The 16,892-nt window shown below is 44.5% G+C and overlaps 1 protein-coding gene across 1 annotated transcript in view; it reads left to right on the top strand.

The window, feature by feature from the left end:
* Nucleotides 1-16,140, top strand: part of LOC137614662 (UPF0235 protein C15orf40 homolog) — a 271,475-nt gene extending 255,335 nt beyond the window's left edge. The window contains exons 5-6 of the mRNA XM_068344354.1: nt 2,249-2,338; nt 15,712-16,140. Of these exons, the coding sequence (XP_068200455.1) occupies nt 2,249-2,338 (90 nt within the window). The 3' untranslated portion in view covers nt 15,712-16,140. The remainder of the gene's footprint in view (nt 1-2,248; nt 2,339-15,711) is intronic.
* The last annotated feature ends 752 nt before the right edge of the window (nt 16,141-16,892 follow it).

The raw sequence follows: 16,892 nt of genomic DNA, 5'->3' as shown, positions 1-16,892 counted from the left end.
AAAGTTATATCATACTATAAGGAGTGCAAGAAGATCAATATTACTTATAATACATAAAGCCTTAGTATTATCTTGAATAGACGCAGGTATCCAGTATAGGGATGAGGATCCCAGGCTACTTTGAGGACTGAGACTTTATAGTGGAGCCTTTAAATCTTTTTCCAAGTTGCAAAACTTTATCTGAAGGCTGTGAACCTCTTTTGTCCTTTGAAGATCCCATCCGCCAATTGTCCAAAAGAGGGCCTTTTCAGGCTAAGTGACATATTCTTGAGCAATCATGAACTTTCATTTTCAATTAGAGCAAATAGGCTATTACATTTTACAAATATCAGGATGACCCCTAATCAACCATAACTTTTTTTGTACACCTTGGGTCATTTAAAAACGAGAATATGGTCTCATATTTTTCATTTATCAAAGAAATATAATTATCCTCCTAGTCACCATAAACAACGTGCCTCAAAATATACTCACAGGATAGGGCCCATTTGAGCAACAAATGTAGATTTTTCAAAATCGTTGATGGGTATTGATTGTGTTGCAGTTTCTTCAGAAAGAAAATATTTCTCTTTACCTACCATTGCATCATTATTTACATTATTTTACTAGAAATAAATATTGTTAAAATAATATAAGATAAGTCAACTCCTAAATTTGACATATATTCTGATTTGGCAAGTGCTATAGAAGCCCTCAAAGGTTATATCTATAAGAATCAACTGGTATTATAGATCAAAGAGGTTCTTAACCAATTTCACACACTCGGGGTGTATATTGAAATATGCTGGATTGCTGCCCATGTTGGAATTGATTGTAATGAAAAAGCAGATGCAGCTGCTAAATCGGCAATAAGTGTACCACAGCTTGGCATTAAACTCCCCATTAAGGATAAATATAACTACATTGAAGCTTTTCGTTGAAACTAAATGAGAAAGCATATGGAACTAGAGGGACACTCAGTAGAACACAGATCTCCGCCAGGGCAGCTTATTTCTCGATCTTTTGGACTGATTTTGGATGCTTTTCTTGACCCTGACCTTGACTTATGACCTTCCAAAATTTAATTATTTTAAGCTCTTCACACAACATTCTAAAATCCCTGCAATTTTCATTACTTTACTATAAAGTTTTGGCTTTTTGGTTTATGACTGGAATTTGACCTTTTGCTTGACCTTGATCTTGTACTCGACCTCTACCTTCGACCTTAACATCTATTATTTAGGGTGGATTTTCATACTCTAATATGAACCAAGTTTGAAGTGTCTGTGACAACAATGTCCAAACTTATGGCTGAGTACGTGAATTGGACATTTTGCTTGACCGTGACCTTGACCTTTTACTTTGACCTACCAAAATATATTTATTTCCAGTTCTTTACATAGCAGTTAATCCCTTCAAGTTTCATTACTTTACGAGAAAAATTGTGGCCAAGAAGGTGTTTACAAATAAACATACACACACAAACAAACAAACACACAAACAGGGGTAAAATATAACCTCCTTCCAACCTCGTTGGTGGAGGCAATAATCAATGCAAAAGTTATGAATTGAAGCAAATCAAAAGAATTATTTCTCCATTTGAATCAACAAAAGAACTGAAGTCAGTTTGGCAAGATTGCATATTGGTCTTACAAGGTTGAATAATTTGGTTGCCTGCTGCACCTTGGCTGTCACCATTTGAGGTATTTCCTAGTCAATGAGTATGACACAAATTTAACCATAAAAATATTTTATGCCTGTTCAGAGTCTTAAAGGACAAAGAAAATTCATTTTGGTCAGAAAACTGTCCAATATTTTATCGGATTCTGAGAGTTTCTCTGATTTTTATGATATTAACGTTTTTAAGATGCACAAGTTAAATAAATGAAATTTAAATTTCTATTTATAACCGTTTTTACGTCTTAATTTTTCCTTGCTAACATTTTCTATTGTATATTATTTATTTCATTCGATCCCAAATTTATTCTGGCTAGGACTCTAAGGGTGGAGTTTAACCTTATTGGGCGGATTATCTGCTAATGATACTCTGTCTAGTAATGATACTGTGTAAAACAATAAAAATAAGTATTGTCTTATCACTGTTCTTGTTTGTCTTACTTTACTCATAACTTTGTACTTTACAGCTAACATTAATTTTTTTTTTTTTACTGGCATTTATAACTAGTCATAATTACTCCGGCAAAAGTAATAGTCCTATATCTAAAATACAAAAAGAATTGTTAAAACAAGAAGTTTTTGTTTGTAACAGGGATCTAAGTCACGGATGAAGACTGTGACTGTTTCTAGCTCCTCACTACAAGATGTTGAAAGAATACTTCATTCGATGACGGAAAAATAAGTAAGTTTTTAAGGAAGCGTTGTTAATAGAATACACACCTATTATTTAAAATAAGGCCTCCTAATACAGTAAAGGCAAACGCTGATTATTATATTGCAAGTAGGAATAGTTTTATTGGCAATGAAGCATTATTTTCAAAGGTTTACTGGAATCAAAATTAGAATCATGCTTCATTATTTACTTTTAGATGGTCTTTATCTGCATAGGTATTTAATGTTGCAAAGTTTGTTTCAAAATTCTGCAAATCTTTTCTAGCTTTTTATTCATTTTTGTTTTATCCAGTCTTGTGACTTAATGTATTGTAAGAGTAGCATGTGAAATATGAATTCAATGTTCCTTCCCAAGACTTCTCTAAAGGAGGCATAGTTTCAATGAAGGGTTTGCAAATGTCTGGAATTTGTATCCAATTTCTCATCCAAATTATAATGCATAGAAAGTTTGTGTAAATTGTGTATGATAATTTTACTTAATGGCATCTGGTGTTTGCATGCCATCTGGTGTTAACACGCATGTATGCATTAAGTGTTAACACACACTTGTTATTCATATGCCCTTGTTCTTCGTGTGATAACACAATGCAGAATATTAGGAGACATTCCTGAATTGTTTAACAAATAGGTGTTATCTCCAGGAATCACCCATGATTAACATTCTGTACACAACAAACATTCAAATATTTGCCATAACTATTTGAGCACTAACCCCAAACCAAATGATTTGGCACGCAAGCTCCAGGTCCTTTTTTTTGACATTTTACTTTACTAAAAGGTAGAACTTTAAAGCTGTTATTATCATATTGGTGAATAAATCTCCTGTCCAATGGTATGTAATGACTTATTTTTGTAAAGGTTTCCTATATATAAAGAATATCCAAAATAGAAAAAAAGACCCTGGTATTTACGGGACCTAAAGTAGGTGTAACTGCACCAAAGGCAGTAGAAAAATCGGACATAAAATGCCTCCAACAGTGCCCAAAGGGCTAAGAAGAGAGTAAGTATAACTTTCTTGTATCATCGCTAATATATGTACATTCATGATGACTGTTTTAAAAGCACACAGTGGCCCTTAACAAAAAATGAGTGTCACGTCCCCGAAAAAGTAGGGCAGAATTTGATGTTGGCTTGCATCTTGTCATTGGATCAACATTTTGCATCAGATTTAGAAGATAGTTTTACTTTAGGAAAAAAAAGTTCCTGACTCCAGCTGCAGTTTGACAGATGAAGTAGCTGCTATTCCTGAGAATAAATGTAAGTTTGCATCTCAGAAATTTGACCAAAATTAATTTCATGCTCGGTCAGATTACCAATTGCTACAAGGTGATTAATTAGAATACTATTGTAAAGCAGACAAAATCTCTGAATGACATTTGGCATAAGATTTATGCTTATTATGGGCACTAGAGTACCGTATCCCATTTCTTGGAACTTACATTAAACTTGAGACTGACAAAAGCTGTGAATGTCCTGTACCAAGGATTAATGGCATTCTTTGAACATTATTTGCTTTCACCCACATATGATTTACGCCATCAAAGGGCTCTTGCCACTACAAATGAGTTGTTCTCCACAATGTAAAACACTGTGGTCCTCCCATGGTTACTGAATATTAATCCAGGACTCCCACAACTGGATCGGATTTGCAGAGCAAGGTCTTAGCATACCTGTAATCTGAAATTATTCTCTTGTTATCCTCCCTCCTTGAAATCCATATCCAAGAGGACAGTAAGGTTTTTTTGTGCAGTTACCCCATTCACCACGAAACTTACTGATGAAGATCGAATATAAGCTAGATTTTGTATTCTGCGCAAAACTGTCAATCACAATAAGTCCCATAATATGAGCAAATGCAAGTGTTTGCCTAGCGCTGGTAGATGCTTTATGCTTGTCCTATCTGCTTGGTGGAAAGCTTCGATGCAAGTAAAGAGCATAGGTTTCATTCAGTGACCCTGAAGACTCTCCACTCAGTAACACTCCTCCTGCAAGCTTGTTGTTTAATCACCAAACCGTTATTGCTTCAGTGATTTTATGGACAGTACCCTGTATGTGTCACCTCAGATACTGGTGCTACAAACAAAAATGGTTAGCTATAATTTCACCTAATGTATTGGCTTATATTTTTAGCCAGCATCCCAGGTACAGTACATGACTGGCTAATAAGGTGACACCCATCGATGATGTAAGTAAGGTGCACTTCCTTTTACAAGAGGTTGCATGGTGTTCCAGTTAGATCCCCTTGTCATCAAGTAATTCTATATTGACATATTAATGGGCAACCCCTTCCTTGATGCCCTGTAGAGCAGGTAGGTATCTATGGTGGAGAAACCATGTACCATGGCCCCTAGTTCAGTACACAAGCCATAACTGGCAGAGGATAAGCTACTACACTCTTGTGCACGCCTGCTGAACAAAGTGTAGTACTAACTGATAACTTATTGGAGAGGAAATTATTAAGATGAAAGAATGGGCAAGTGATGTACAGCAAGAGAGTCAGACTTACAGTATTTGTATGTTTTCAGTGAGACAGTAGGACTCTTCTGATGAGGTGTTGACTGAGAGCATGAGAGAAAAATCATCAGAGTATGCAAAGAGAAAGTTAAATATTTCAAGAAAGAGAAAATTCTAGATAATTTGAATGAGGTAATAAGAGACGAGTGGAATTAAAATAAATGGCAAAGGTGAAAAAGCAAAGGAATTTCAGTTGAGCTTAGGATGAAGGATCAGAAGGAACTGAATGAAAGGGCAGATTATGAGAGACAATGTTGACAGTAAAGGTGTATGAGAGAGCATCAATTAGAAGTATAGGTACTGTACCAGAGCATGAACAGGTGCTATGTAAAGCTGTATGAAAGATGGGTGTAAATGTCAGCCAGAATTATAGGATGACAAAGTGAGGTAAATCTAGCAGGGATTGTATCGGTTGTAATTTTTAACGCTTTGTAAAATTTCAATTTTATGTTTATTTGCCTCCCATTTCCCTAGCCCTATAATTCTGTCTTCTTTTGCATGAATAGTGAATGAAAAAGATGGTGGCCTATATGACTTAGCTTCCACTACCCGGTTGTTGCTTTTAGACACCAGACCTGGTGGTGTGCCCTAGTACAGTAATTAAGAAGTTGTAGACAGTGACATAGAAAACTTGTCAAAGAGTAAAACAGAGTTAGTTTAATCATAGTGATTGCTGATAGTGAGGCTAATCAGCCTTTCTCAACTATCATAAGCAATGCGGACAGTAAGAATAAGTAGGTGAACGGAAATGAAATTGACAGTTTTTTGGAGAAAACAATATTATGATTTGTTTTGATGATAGTTATGTATTGTATTGGCCAATGGAATAAAAAACTATCAGGAGGGGAAACAATATTGTAAAATATGCTTATTCACCAGTGGAATAAGACTTTCTATAAGGAAAGAAAACAACCCCATGGTATTACTGGAAGATGAAAATATTGTGTTATGATATATGTTATAATTGATTCAGTTTAGAATGTTACTGTCTTCCTATGGTATATTTATATTCAAATGTGCTATGTTAAGATATGTTTGTGGATAAATAAGGCAATTAGTGGTAAGTTTATGGAAAAGGCAATTGGTGAAGTTGATAAAATAAATATTTGGCTTTTTGCTATAGTTTTGACCAAGTAAAACACAGTTTTCAATGGAATATATGCAAGTATTTGCCAGCATAGAATTATTGCAAAAATAGAGTTAGAGTTCCAGCCGTAGGTTAATATTCTTGGTGAAACTGTGAATAAAGTATAAGTAGAAGTGTGTTAGATTTTGGTACATAGAAACCCAGAAGTTTCCAAAAGAATGTGACTAATGCTTTTGATAAATTAGTTTGGGCGGACAGGAGAGAGAAGAAATCCAGATTGCTGGACAAAAATGTAAAATTATTAATTAGAAAGTAGAGACAAGTGTTTTTCCGGTCAAGAGAAATTTAGGTTCTTTAAGAAGAGAGGATGGTTAATAGAGAGACTCAGAAGAATGGTGTCTAGACCCATCTCCTAGAAAGAATGAATATTGGAATATAGGTCTACAAAAATTTGAAAAATATAATAAGAAAATCAATTGCAATACAATACATAAAGAAAAAACTACCCAAAATTAACCAGTAAGCAGCTGACATTAGCAACCAACAGTATATTAATTATGTACCAGGTGTTTATAAAAACTATGTAAGCTTAAAGGTAGGAACTGGAATTACAAGTAAGACCAGAGTTACAATTCAAATAGAGTATTGTGGAATGAGTGATTATAAGCTACAAAAAAAACTCAAAAACTGAAAGATGAATGTGAAAAAGAAAGGACAAAATTATAATACAAGGAGTTGATGTTACAGCAGAACAGGATATGGAGCCCAAAGTAAATGGGATTTCCTCTTGGGAAATTAAACAAATGAGTCATAGGGCTTATAAGACTACAGTATAAAAGATATAGATAAAGGCTGGAATAAATTAATTGAAAGTAGTAAATGATATAAGAACAACAAAAAATTTAAAGAGCCAAGAGGAGGATGTAAAGACTGTACATTGAACACGTCCATGCTGGGCCAACAGGCAAACATAGGGCTATAAACACATAAGACACAAAAGATTAGAGAGATTGCAGGCATTGAAAGAGAAACATAAAAGCAGATGAGAAAGAAGGGAAACAATAGTGAGAGGTCATTGCAAGGCAAAGGTAGGTACAAGTACAGTAGGTTTGCAAAACTAGACGAAGACAAGCAAAGACTATCACAAATGAAACTGGAAACAGTATGAATTTCTTACAGGAAACAAAGAAGTCACAGTAATTTATAAGGACAATTATCTAGGTCTAAGAGATATGAATATGAACACTGAAGCATATCTAAAAGAGAAGGATAATATAAGATGGCATAAGACTACAGGTATTATTAGGAAATAAAATGATGACATTTTTGGAAGCAAGGTAGAGGGGTGTAAGTACAAGTGTTAGAGAGAAGCTACACAACCAATATAGCTGAAAAGAAAACAAAAAACATAAGAATATAAAGTCACTTGAGCGAATGAAATCAGAGAGATATAAAAACAGGCATTGGACATGTAATACTGCAGACATAGTCCAGCCAAGTTAACTGATATTTACCCTTAACTCACTACTAATTGCAACAGAAACAAAAGATTTTACAGTTTGTTCAGTAGGGTACCCTCCACAAGATATCAAAAGTTCCACAAAATCTTTTCACTGGAACAAAATGACAAATTCGGAGATAATTTGTATTTTTCACAACCATACAAACCTTAGCTATTTACATAGGGTTTACTTTCGGCGTAGCTGAAATGACGAGCCATTAAGTTTTTAACGAGAGTTAACTAACCCCCCCCCCCCACTAGTTAGCAGGGGGTAGGGCTTGCTACCCCTCCCCCCCCCACACCTGTGAGTTGTCTCCCTTCACTTAGAGGTAGGACTTGACTTGGGGGACAGGGCTGGCGGGCAAATATGTGTAAATAGCTAAGGTTTGTATGGTTAGGAAAAATACAAATTATCTACAAATTTGTCATTTGTTCCGTAACCAAAATACAAACCACGCTATTTACATAGGGTGACTTACCCCTTAGGAAGGGCGGAAAGTCCCCAGGCTTACTGGCTTTTGGCGTTACCCAGGGACCCGAAAACCGAGTGAGCACCACTCGAGAAAGGGGGTCCCTGCACCTCGCACTCTCCGAAGCTTGCTACAGATGTGCGGCCTACATAAGTTGTGTGTGGAAGAAGTTGTGACTCGTCCTAGGAAGTTGACCTGGAGTTCTTTAGATAGAAATCTAGGCTAGGACGTTCCCAATACCACCTCGTCAGGGTATGGGGGACGCAAACAGTATCCTAGTTAATACTAGGAGCACAAGGGAGCATGGTTTACCTGCAGAGGTTGAGATCAGCAATGCAGAGACCAGGATGCTGCTTTCCCCAAGGGAGGGGAGAATAAAGAAAGAAGTAAGGGCCAGACATACTCTTTCAATCACGCAGACTAAAACCGGGTAACAATGCCCCCAACCTTCTGCTACCTGTCCATTAAGGAGCCTGAGGTTAGACCAGCTGTTGTGCAGCCACCACAGGGCCAGTAGAGAATGAATCGAAGCTCCTGTGGGTCACGTCCTGCAGGTAGTGGGCTGTGAACGTCGTCTGGCGCTTCCACACCCCAGCTTGCAAAACCTGCGTCACAGAGAAATTTCTCTTGAATGCCAGGGACGTAGCGATGCCCCTGACATCGTGCGCTCTAGGGCGGCGTGACGGAGGAGGGTCAGGATCCAAGGTATGTTGAATAACCTTCCGGATCCAGGCCGAGATGGTGTTCCTGGTGACCCTCCTCTTTGTCCTTCCCGTGCTTACGAATAACGCTTGTACCTGAGGACAGACTGCAGCTGTTCTCTTCAAGTAATGCCTCAGACTCCTTACTGGGCAAAGTAACAGATGGTCTGGGTCACTTGTTACAGAACGAAGACTCGTTACCCTGAAGGAGTCGAACCTAGGGTCTGACACCCCAGGGTTCTGAGTCTTGGCAACAAACTCAGGGACGAACTTGAACATTACCTCCCCCCATCCCCTTGAATGGGCGACGTCGTAAGAAAGACCATGAAGTTCAATGACCCGATTGGCCGAGGCCAAAGCGAGCAGGAAAGCCGTCTTCCAAGACAGGTGGCGATCAGACGCCTGGCGTAATGGTTCAAACGGAGCTCTCTTCAGAGCCCTGAGGACCTGAACTACGTTCCAAGGAGGAGGTCTTACTTCTGACTGAGGGCAGGTAAGCTCATAGCTGCGTATGAGTAGAGAGAGTTCTAACGAAGAGGAAATGTCCACTCCTTTCAGCCTAAATGCCAGGCTTAAGGCTGAGTGATAGCCTTTCACCGCTGGAACTGAAAGGCGCATTTCCTCTCGTAAATACACAAGAAACTCCGCTATTGCTGGAATAGTGGCATCGAGTGGAGAGATACCCCTCCCACGACACCAACCACAGAAGACGTTCCACTTCGCCTGGTAGACTCTGATAGAGGACTTGCGTAGGTGGCGAGACATCCTGTCCGCAACCTGTTGCGAAAATCCTCTCTCCGTGAGGAAACGTTGCATAGTCTCCAGGCGTGAAGCCGAAGCGACGCTATGGCCCTGTGTGAAGATGTTGCAGTGTGGTTGTCTGAGTAGCTCATGTCGTGGGGGGAGTTCCCTCGGAAGTTCCGTCAGGAGCTGCAGAAGGTCCGGGAACCATTCCGCGTGATGCCACAGCGGAGCTACAAGAGTCATGGAGAGATTGACCGATAGTCTGGTCTTGTTGAGCACCCTTCTCATCGGACAGAAAGGTGGGAAGGCGTAAACGTCGATGTTGTCCCACCTCTGCTGAAAAGCATCTTGCCAGAGAGCCTTGGGGTCTGGGACTGGAGAGTACAGGGGCAGCTTGGAGTTCAAGGCTGTCGCTAACAGATCTACTGTCGGGGAACCCCACAAAGTCAGGACTTTGTTGGCTATCTGAGGATCCAAAGACCACTCGGTACTCACTATCTGCGTTGCTCTGCTCAGACTGTCGGCGAGCACATTCCTCTTGCCTGGAATGAAGCGAGCCGAAAGTTTGACCGAGTGGACTTCGGACCACCTCAGAATCTCTACTGCAAGATGGGATAGCTGTCGAGAAAAGGTACCTCCCTGCTTGTTGATGTAAGCCACTACCGTAGTGTTGTCGCTCATCACCACTAAGAAGTGACCCGTCAGGGTCCGTTGGAACTGTTGAAGAGCCAGGAAAACGGCCTTCATTTCTAGCAGGTTGATGTGGAGGTACTTTTCTGATTCTGACCAGAGGCCTGATATCCTTTGGTTCAGAATGTGGGCCCCCACCCTTCTTTTGATGTGTCCGAAAACAGAGTCAATTCTGGGGGGAGAACAAGAAAATCCATTCCCTTCCGAAGGTTCACGTCGTTCAGCCACCACCGAAGGTCCGTCAGTTCCGTAGGTCCTATAGGGACCAGAAAGTCCGGAGAATTGGAGCCTTGATTCCACCGGGACTTTAGCCGCCATTGCAGGGATCTTATCCTGAGGCGGCCGTTCGGAACTAGACGTGCCAGAGAGGAGAGGTGACCTAGAAGACGCAACCACGAATGGGCCGGAAGCTCTTCCCGCCCGAGGAAAGGTTCTGCGACCCTCCTCAGCCTTGCTATCCTGTCGTCCGAGGGAAAGGCTTTGTGGAGATCGGTGTCTAATTTCATGCCTAGATATACCAGTTATTTCGTCGGAAGCAGAGAGGACTTCTCGAGGTTTACCACGACCCCCAGGTCTCGGCAAACCTCCAGAAGCCTATCTCGGTGTCGAAGAAGGGTCGACTCCGAGTCTGCCAGGACCAGCCAGTCGTCCAGATAACAGAGGAGACGTATACCGTTCCTGTGCGCCCAAGACGAAATCAGAGCGAAGACTCTGGTGAACACCTGAGGAGCTGTGGAGAGACCGAAACACAGCACCTTCAACTGGTAGATCTTGCTTTCTAGGCTGAATCTCAAGTACTTACTGGAAGACGGATGGATTGGGATCTGGAAGTACGCGTCCTTCAGATCCAGTGTGCACATGAAGTCTTGCGGTCTCACTGCAAGTCTGACCATCTCTGCTGTCTCCATACTGAACGAAGTTTGCTTGACAAACTTGTTCAGGGCTGAGAGGTCGATGACCGGTCCCCAGCCTCCAGACGCCTTCCTTACAAGAAAGAGCCGACTGAAGAAGCCTGGGGAGCCGTCGTCGACCTCCTGGAGAGCATCCTTTTTGAGCATGGTCTCGACTTCCGCCCGAAGGGCTAACCCCTTTGCCGATCCCATGGCATAGGAGTTCAGTGGCACTGGATTCGCTGTCAGGGGAGGTGGAGATGTCGTGAATGGGACGCGATAACCTTGGCCGATCACAGAGACCGTCCAACAATCGGCCCCAAGTTGCTGCCACCTGTGCACGCAACTTTTCAGGCATCCCCCCACAGGGGGACACGCGGGGGGATTGCCAATCCTAGCGCTTGCGGACTCGGCCGCTGCCTCTAGGATTCTTACCTCCCCTAGAGGACTTGTCGCGCCTTCTGTCCTTGGTCTGAAAGGGCTGCGGCTTAGACACCCCTGTCTTAGCTGCCGGAGCCTGCTTCGGTGTCTTGCGAGGCTGCTGTTGCTGTTGAGATGTCGGAGGCTTGTAGAGCCGAGATGTCAGGGCCCTCTGGAGGAGAGAATCTTGATTCGATCTCCTCCACCTCTCGGCTGTTCGTTCTATGTCCTTGGGCTCGAGCAGATCCCTCCCAGTAATGGAGGAGTGCCTGAGCCTGCAGATGTCCACGGCGGGGACCTTTGGATGGAACCTCTCGGTCACTGCGTCGCGACACTTGAGGATCGAGTTAGCCCACAGGTTAGCCACCTGGTGAGCGAGGAACTCGATCGAACACGTGCCCGAGAGGAGGAAGGTCTCCAAAGCCTTCCTATTGCTCTCCTTGGACAGATCCTCAGAGCGCAATAGGATGCCCAGAGATCCCAGCCAAACGTCCAGCCACGAAGTTGCCTGCATGGCACTCTTCGCGACCTTCTCAAGGTTCAGGATCTCCGACGCCGAGAACATCACTTGCCGGGTGGAGAGCGAGGCGAGCGCGGAGAGCTGGGCTTCGACTCTGTCCCTGGCCCCTTTCACCCCTTTGGACCAAGGCAAAGCTGCGCTGGACATAGGGGGCTTCTGGGTGCCGTAGACTTCGTCTAGCACCGTGTCCTTGCCCTGACGAGGGGCAGTCTCCGGGTCCTTAAACTTGTTGAGCTGCCTCATCAAGCCTAGGACCTGCCAGAAAGCGTGTTCCGACTCGAACTGGTCTCCTCCTTGCAGACTGGCAGCTAAGTCTCCGGTGCCCAAAGGCTCATTTTGGGGAGATACGTGGACGTCCTCCTGGGGTTTAGCTGGCTCTGGACGTATCCTGGATGACGATTTAGGAATCGTCTTGGAGTCCTTGGGCTCCCTCCTAGGAGGAATACAGGACTCCAGCAAAGAGGTCCAGAAGGGGGCATCCTCGCGAGCAGCTTCTCTCCGAAGAGGAGGGGTTCCTCCCATTGGTGCCTTGGGAGATACCCCTGCCTCGCTGGACTCTCCTGAGGAAGGAGATAACACGTCCACAGGAGAAGGAGAAACAGCACGCGTAGGAGTCCTCCTAACCGACCTCTTGGGAGCCAACTCCACCCTAGGAGAAGTCACCACGAAGTCCACTCCTCTCCTTCTCTTCAGCGGGGGAGAGCCTGCTGTTGGTTTAAGTCCCATATCAACGAGGGCGGGCTTCACAGCCTGAACCACTGCGTTCATAATGTGACGGAACCAAGGCTGACGGGTAACTGACGCAGTGTCAGTTATTCCCGCTGGAAGGAAGGGGATCTCCTGATCCTTCGGAGTGGACACCACGGGGCCTGCCTGAAATGAAGAGGAAAAAGAGTGTTGCATGGACCTCTCCGTAGATCCTTCCTGGTCCTGGTCCTGGTGAGAAAACCTGTGCTTGCGCGGAGGCGATCCAGAGGCTGATCTGGAAGTCCGTGTCCCTGTCGGTTGGCCGCGCTGATGTTCCCTGCGGGAATGGGAATCGCTGCGGTTCTCACGCGAAAAAGCATTCAAGGAATCCCGCGCGGGCGCATTGCCGCGTGTGGAAGAATGTGCGTGGGTGCATACGCTCACGGGCGAGGGGGCGCGCTGGCGAGTGGGCACGCGGGCGCGTAGGCACGCGGGCGCGTAGGCACGTGGGCGCGAAGGCGAAAGGACACAATGGCACGATGGCGAGAGATCACGTTGGCGCGATGGCAAGCGATCGCGTTGGCGAGGGAACGCGTTGGCGCGCACGTGAAGGAGCACGAGACCGCGCGGGCGAAGGTGTGCGCTGAGCACTAGGCGATGGATGGCGGCGAGTAGGAGAACGCGAAAGAAGTCGCGAGAAACTTGGCGGGCGTTTGCCAGGCAGGGAGCGCTGGCGCGTTGGAGAACGCTGGCGCGATGGCGAGCGATGTCGCGTGCGTTCAGGAGAACGAAGGCGCGTACCACGAACAGGTGAACGACTGCGCGCAGGCGATTTATCGCGCGAGCGAGTCGGAGGCCTGGGGCGATCAGGCTGGGGAGGGCGAGGGCACTCAGGAGAGCGCTTGCGCACAGGCGAGTGATCACGTGAACGCGCAGGAAAACGTTGGCGCGCAGTAAGGTTACTGCGCACATCTGAAGAGGTGGAGGAACGTGTTGGCGAACGCTCGCGAACAGGAGCTTTAGCTCGCTGTTGCGCCGGAGCAGAAGGGAGTGCAGGGACGCGTGGGCGATGCGACGTGTCAGTACCCTTGCCTAAGTCCAGATCAGGCGATCGTGGACGAGATGATGAACGTTGGCGCGCTAGGCGCACATCAGGCACAGGTTGATCAATAGCGCGGCTGCGCACAGGAGAACGATGGCGCTCAGGAGAACGTGGGGCGCAATGCGCACATCAGGAACACGAGACATGCGAGAAGGAGAGCGCTGGCAAGCAGGTGATCGCTGCCGCGCAGGGGAGCGCTGGCGAGCAGGTGATCGCTGCCGAACAGGAGAGCGCTGGCGAGTCAAGTCCGAAGACTTTAACCCTGGGGAGCGCTTGAGCGTTACTGCACGTGAACGCGCAGGTGGGTGCGCAGGGGAACCCTGACGCGCAAGGGACTTACCCACACCGTGAGTAGAGTCCCTTAACCCCGAAGGGATCGGTGCCTGTTGGATAACAGGGTGAGAATGCGCCCAAACTGCATCTGCGGCCAGGAACGGAGAAGGCAGGTCGGAAGGTCTGGCAGGCATAGGGGATCGCGAACGATCCGCGGAGAGGTCAAGGGGCGCTGCTGTGACGGGCTGCTCCTGACAGGGGGGCTTCTCCTTAGGGGGAGGATCAGGAGAGGACGACCCAAAGAGGAGCCTCCTAACTCCTTTATAGGGAGAAGGAAGCCCTCTGCTGCAAAGAGGCCTACGGGCCTTACGTCGAATACGACCACGAGGAAGGGCGTCCGGGTCATCAGTCCTCCGAAGAGGAGTCTCTGTCAGCGCGCTCCCCCGAGGGGGAGACCCGCCCGCAGGAGAGACCGTGGGACTCACCTCCCCCCTTGGAGGATCTTCGGAGGGAGGAGGAGAGCCATCAGCACCGTCCGCAACAGGAGCAGTACCAAGGATTTGACCAGACCCGTCGGAAGGCTCGGCCAAAACAGTGTCGACAAAATCCGAAGGGAATACCTCCGGTATTACCGGCGACTGTTTGACCGCAGCCCCCAACTGGATCAGGTCAAACAGGGCTTCCTTGGAGGGCGTGCCCTTAAGCCCCAAGGAAGCCCAAAGCTGAAACAAATCATTATTAGCAACAGTTTGATCAAATTCTTCAAAATCCAAATTATCCTCCCCCGGAGGAGAAGAGGGAGCTGCCACGCTAAGGGAGGCAACGCCCTCTCCCGCACCCCGAGGTCGGGAAACACCACTAGGGCCTGCGCTACCACTCGGCAGCCTCTCAGGAGAGACCGAACGAGTGGGAGCTTCGGAGGAGGTTCGGGCGGCGGAAGAGGAGTCCTTGGAGCCTTCCTTCTTCAAGGTTGCCCCTGAAGGAGAACGGTCTCTCTTAGACTTCTTACGTCTGCGGCCGAACTTCTCCCACTGGGAGGCAGACCACTCCCTGCACTCACTGCACGTATTCTCTCTATCACACCCTCGGCACTGCGGGCAAAGGGTGTGAGGATCGGTGTCCTCCGCTGACATGAAGGTCCCAAAAGGGCGGCCAGCGAGTCCAGGGCACTTGCGCATAACGATGACAAAGGTCGAGGCCAACTTCCAAGCACACAGAACTAGAAAAAGACAAAAAACAAATTAAGGCTGTCATTAACGAGGACGAAAAACAGCAACGTCTGTCTTCGTCCGAGCCAAAAAGTGAAGTGAGACAACTCACAGGTGTGTGGGGGGGAGGGGGTAGCAAGCTACCCCTTCAATACCCCCTGCTAACTAGTGGGGGGTAGTTAACCCTCGTTAAAAACTTAATGGCTCGTCATTTCAGCTACGCCGAAAGTAAACCCTATGTAAATAGCGTGGTTTGTATTTCGGTTACGGAACAAATCTTTTTTTAAGGGTTGAACTTTTAGGATTTCATGACCTTACGAACAACGTACAGGAACACTGCACATGAAGTTCTCAAGACATATTTGGTGTTCTAAGCTATGTTTTCCAGGCAACCCTTAACTGGCATTATATGTGCTATATAACTGGTATAAGAAGTGTGTATGATATGGTATGTCCAGGTATTGGATTCTAAGGCTAGGATGTCTGTGCAGCATGTATGACATTCATTATTGGGTGAATATTTTCCAATCAAGACTTTATTTAGTCCTATACTAATATTCAACCATTTCTTTTCAGGGTCATCATGGTAGATAACAAATTTTGTAATACGAACCTGACAGAGGAAGCACTAGCCACACTGGGTGATAAAGGTTGTGAGGGCATAGAGAAAGTAATTCTTTAATGTGAATTCAGTATTGCTATGAAACCGAGTGATTTTCACAGAGAATGCGAGAATATTTTTTTTCATCTGAGTGAAACTGAACAGTTCAACCGAGTTGTTCTTCAAGCAGTGATAGTTCCTACTCTTTGCTCCAAACAATCATTTTCATATAAGGACGACCGTTCGTTCTGTGGAACAAGTAAAAAATATATCATGAAGAAAAAACTATTTGACTTGACTCCTGTATCGACAGTAGTATTAATTAGGTTTGTGATGACATTAAGGATGACTGAACAGAAATGGTAAAAGAAAGAACTTGGGATTAGGAGTTTTATTTTTGTTATGTATTATTGTAATAATGTACTATATTATTTCAAGTGTTGCAGGTATTGCGCAACATTGCATCATATTGCATGAATAAAACATGTTATGCTTTGTACATGAGTGTAATGATTTGTTTTGGTATTATAATTCAAACATTTGTTGATTACCTCAAAGATAGGATGTAGTTCTTTATAGTTTTGTACTGGAGTAGGATTTAAGTCTTTTCAGAGCGATGCTCTTTTGTTTAGCAGTGTTTTGGTTTTGTCAGATTGTGTATGACGCTCCACACACACTTAGGAGTCAGCTGTCAAAGAGCCATGTAGTCATAAATATCATTAAACGTGTATTTTAAGAATACCAACGTCTTATTAAATCGCACCAAGAAAAATTGACGACAAGAGATGGGATCAGCTGAGAAATAATTACTAACAATTGTTCATCTATGTTCCAGGTAATTATTATGGTTAATAGAACTTCCTACCAAAGTCATACTCAACAATTTTACTCTGTAATAAACAACTTTATTATGGATGTATGTATGTGCAGAAAGTGTGGGGGGGAGTAGGAGTTAACTCATTTTCAACACTTTTACTGGAAAGATTAACCAAGTATAAGTAAAAGAGTTCTTCGTTTTGGATTATCTTGATTAGTTAAGAAGTTATGATGATTTGAAGGTGCACAAAGTTAAAATAGGGCAAAATAGGGACTTTTTTTCCTTCTGTTACTTCACTATGTTCCAATCTGACTATTCTTTGGGTCTAAGTATGTTATA

This window comes from Palaemon carinicauda, chromosome 21 (genome assembly GCF_036898095.1).
Source record: "Palaemon carinicauda isolate YSFRI2023 chromosome 21, ASM3689809v2, whole genome shotgun sequence".
Classification (NCBI taxonomy): domain Eukaryota; kingdom Metazoa; phylum Arthropoda; class Malacostraca; order Decapoda; family Palaemonidae; genus Palaemon; species Palaemon carinicauda.
The sequence above is the reverse complement of the archived record's forward strand: the minus strand, read 5'-3'. Positions and strand labels throughout refer to the sequence as shown.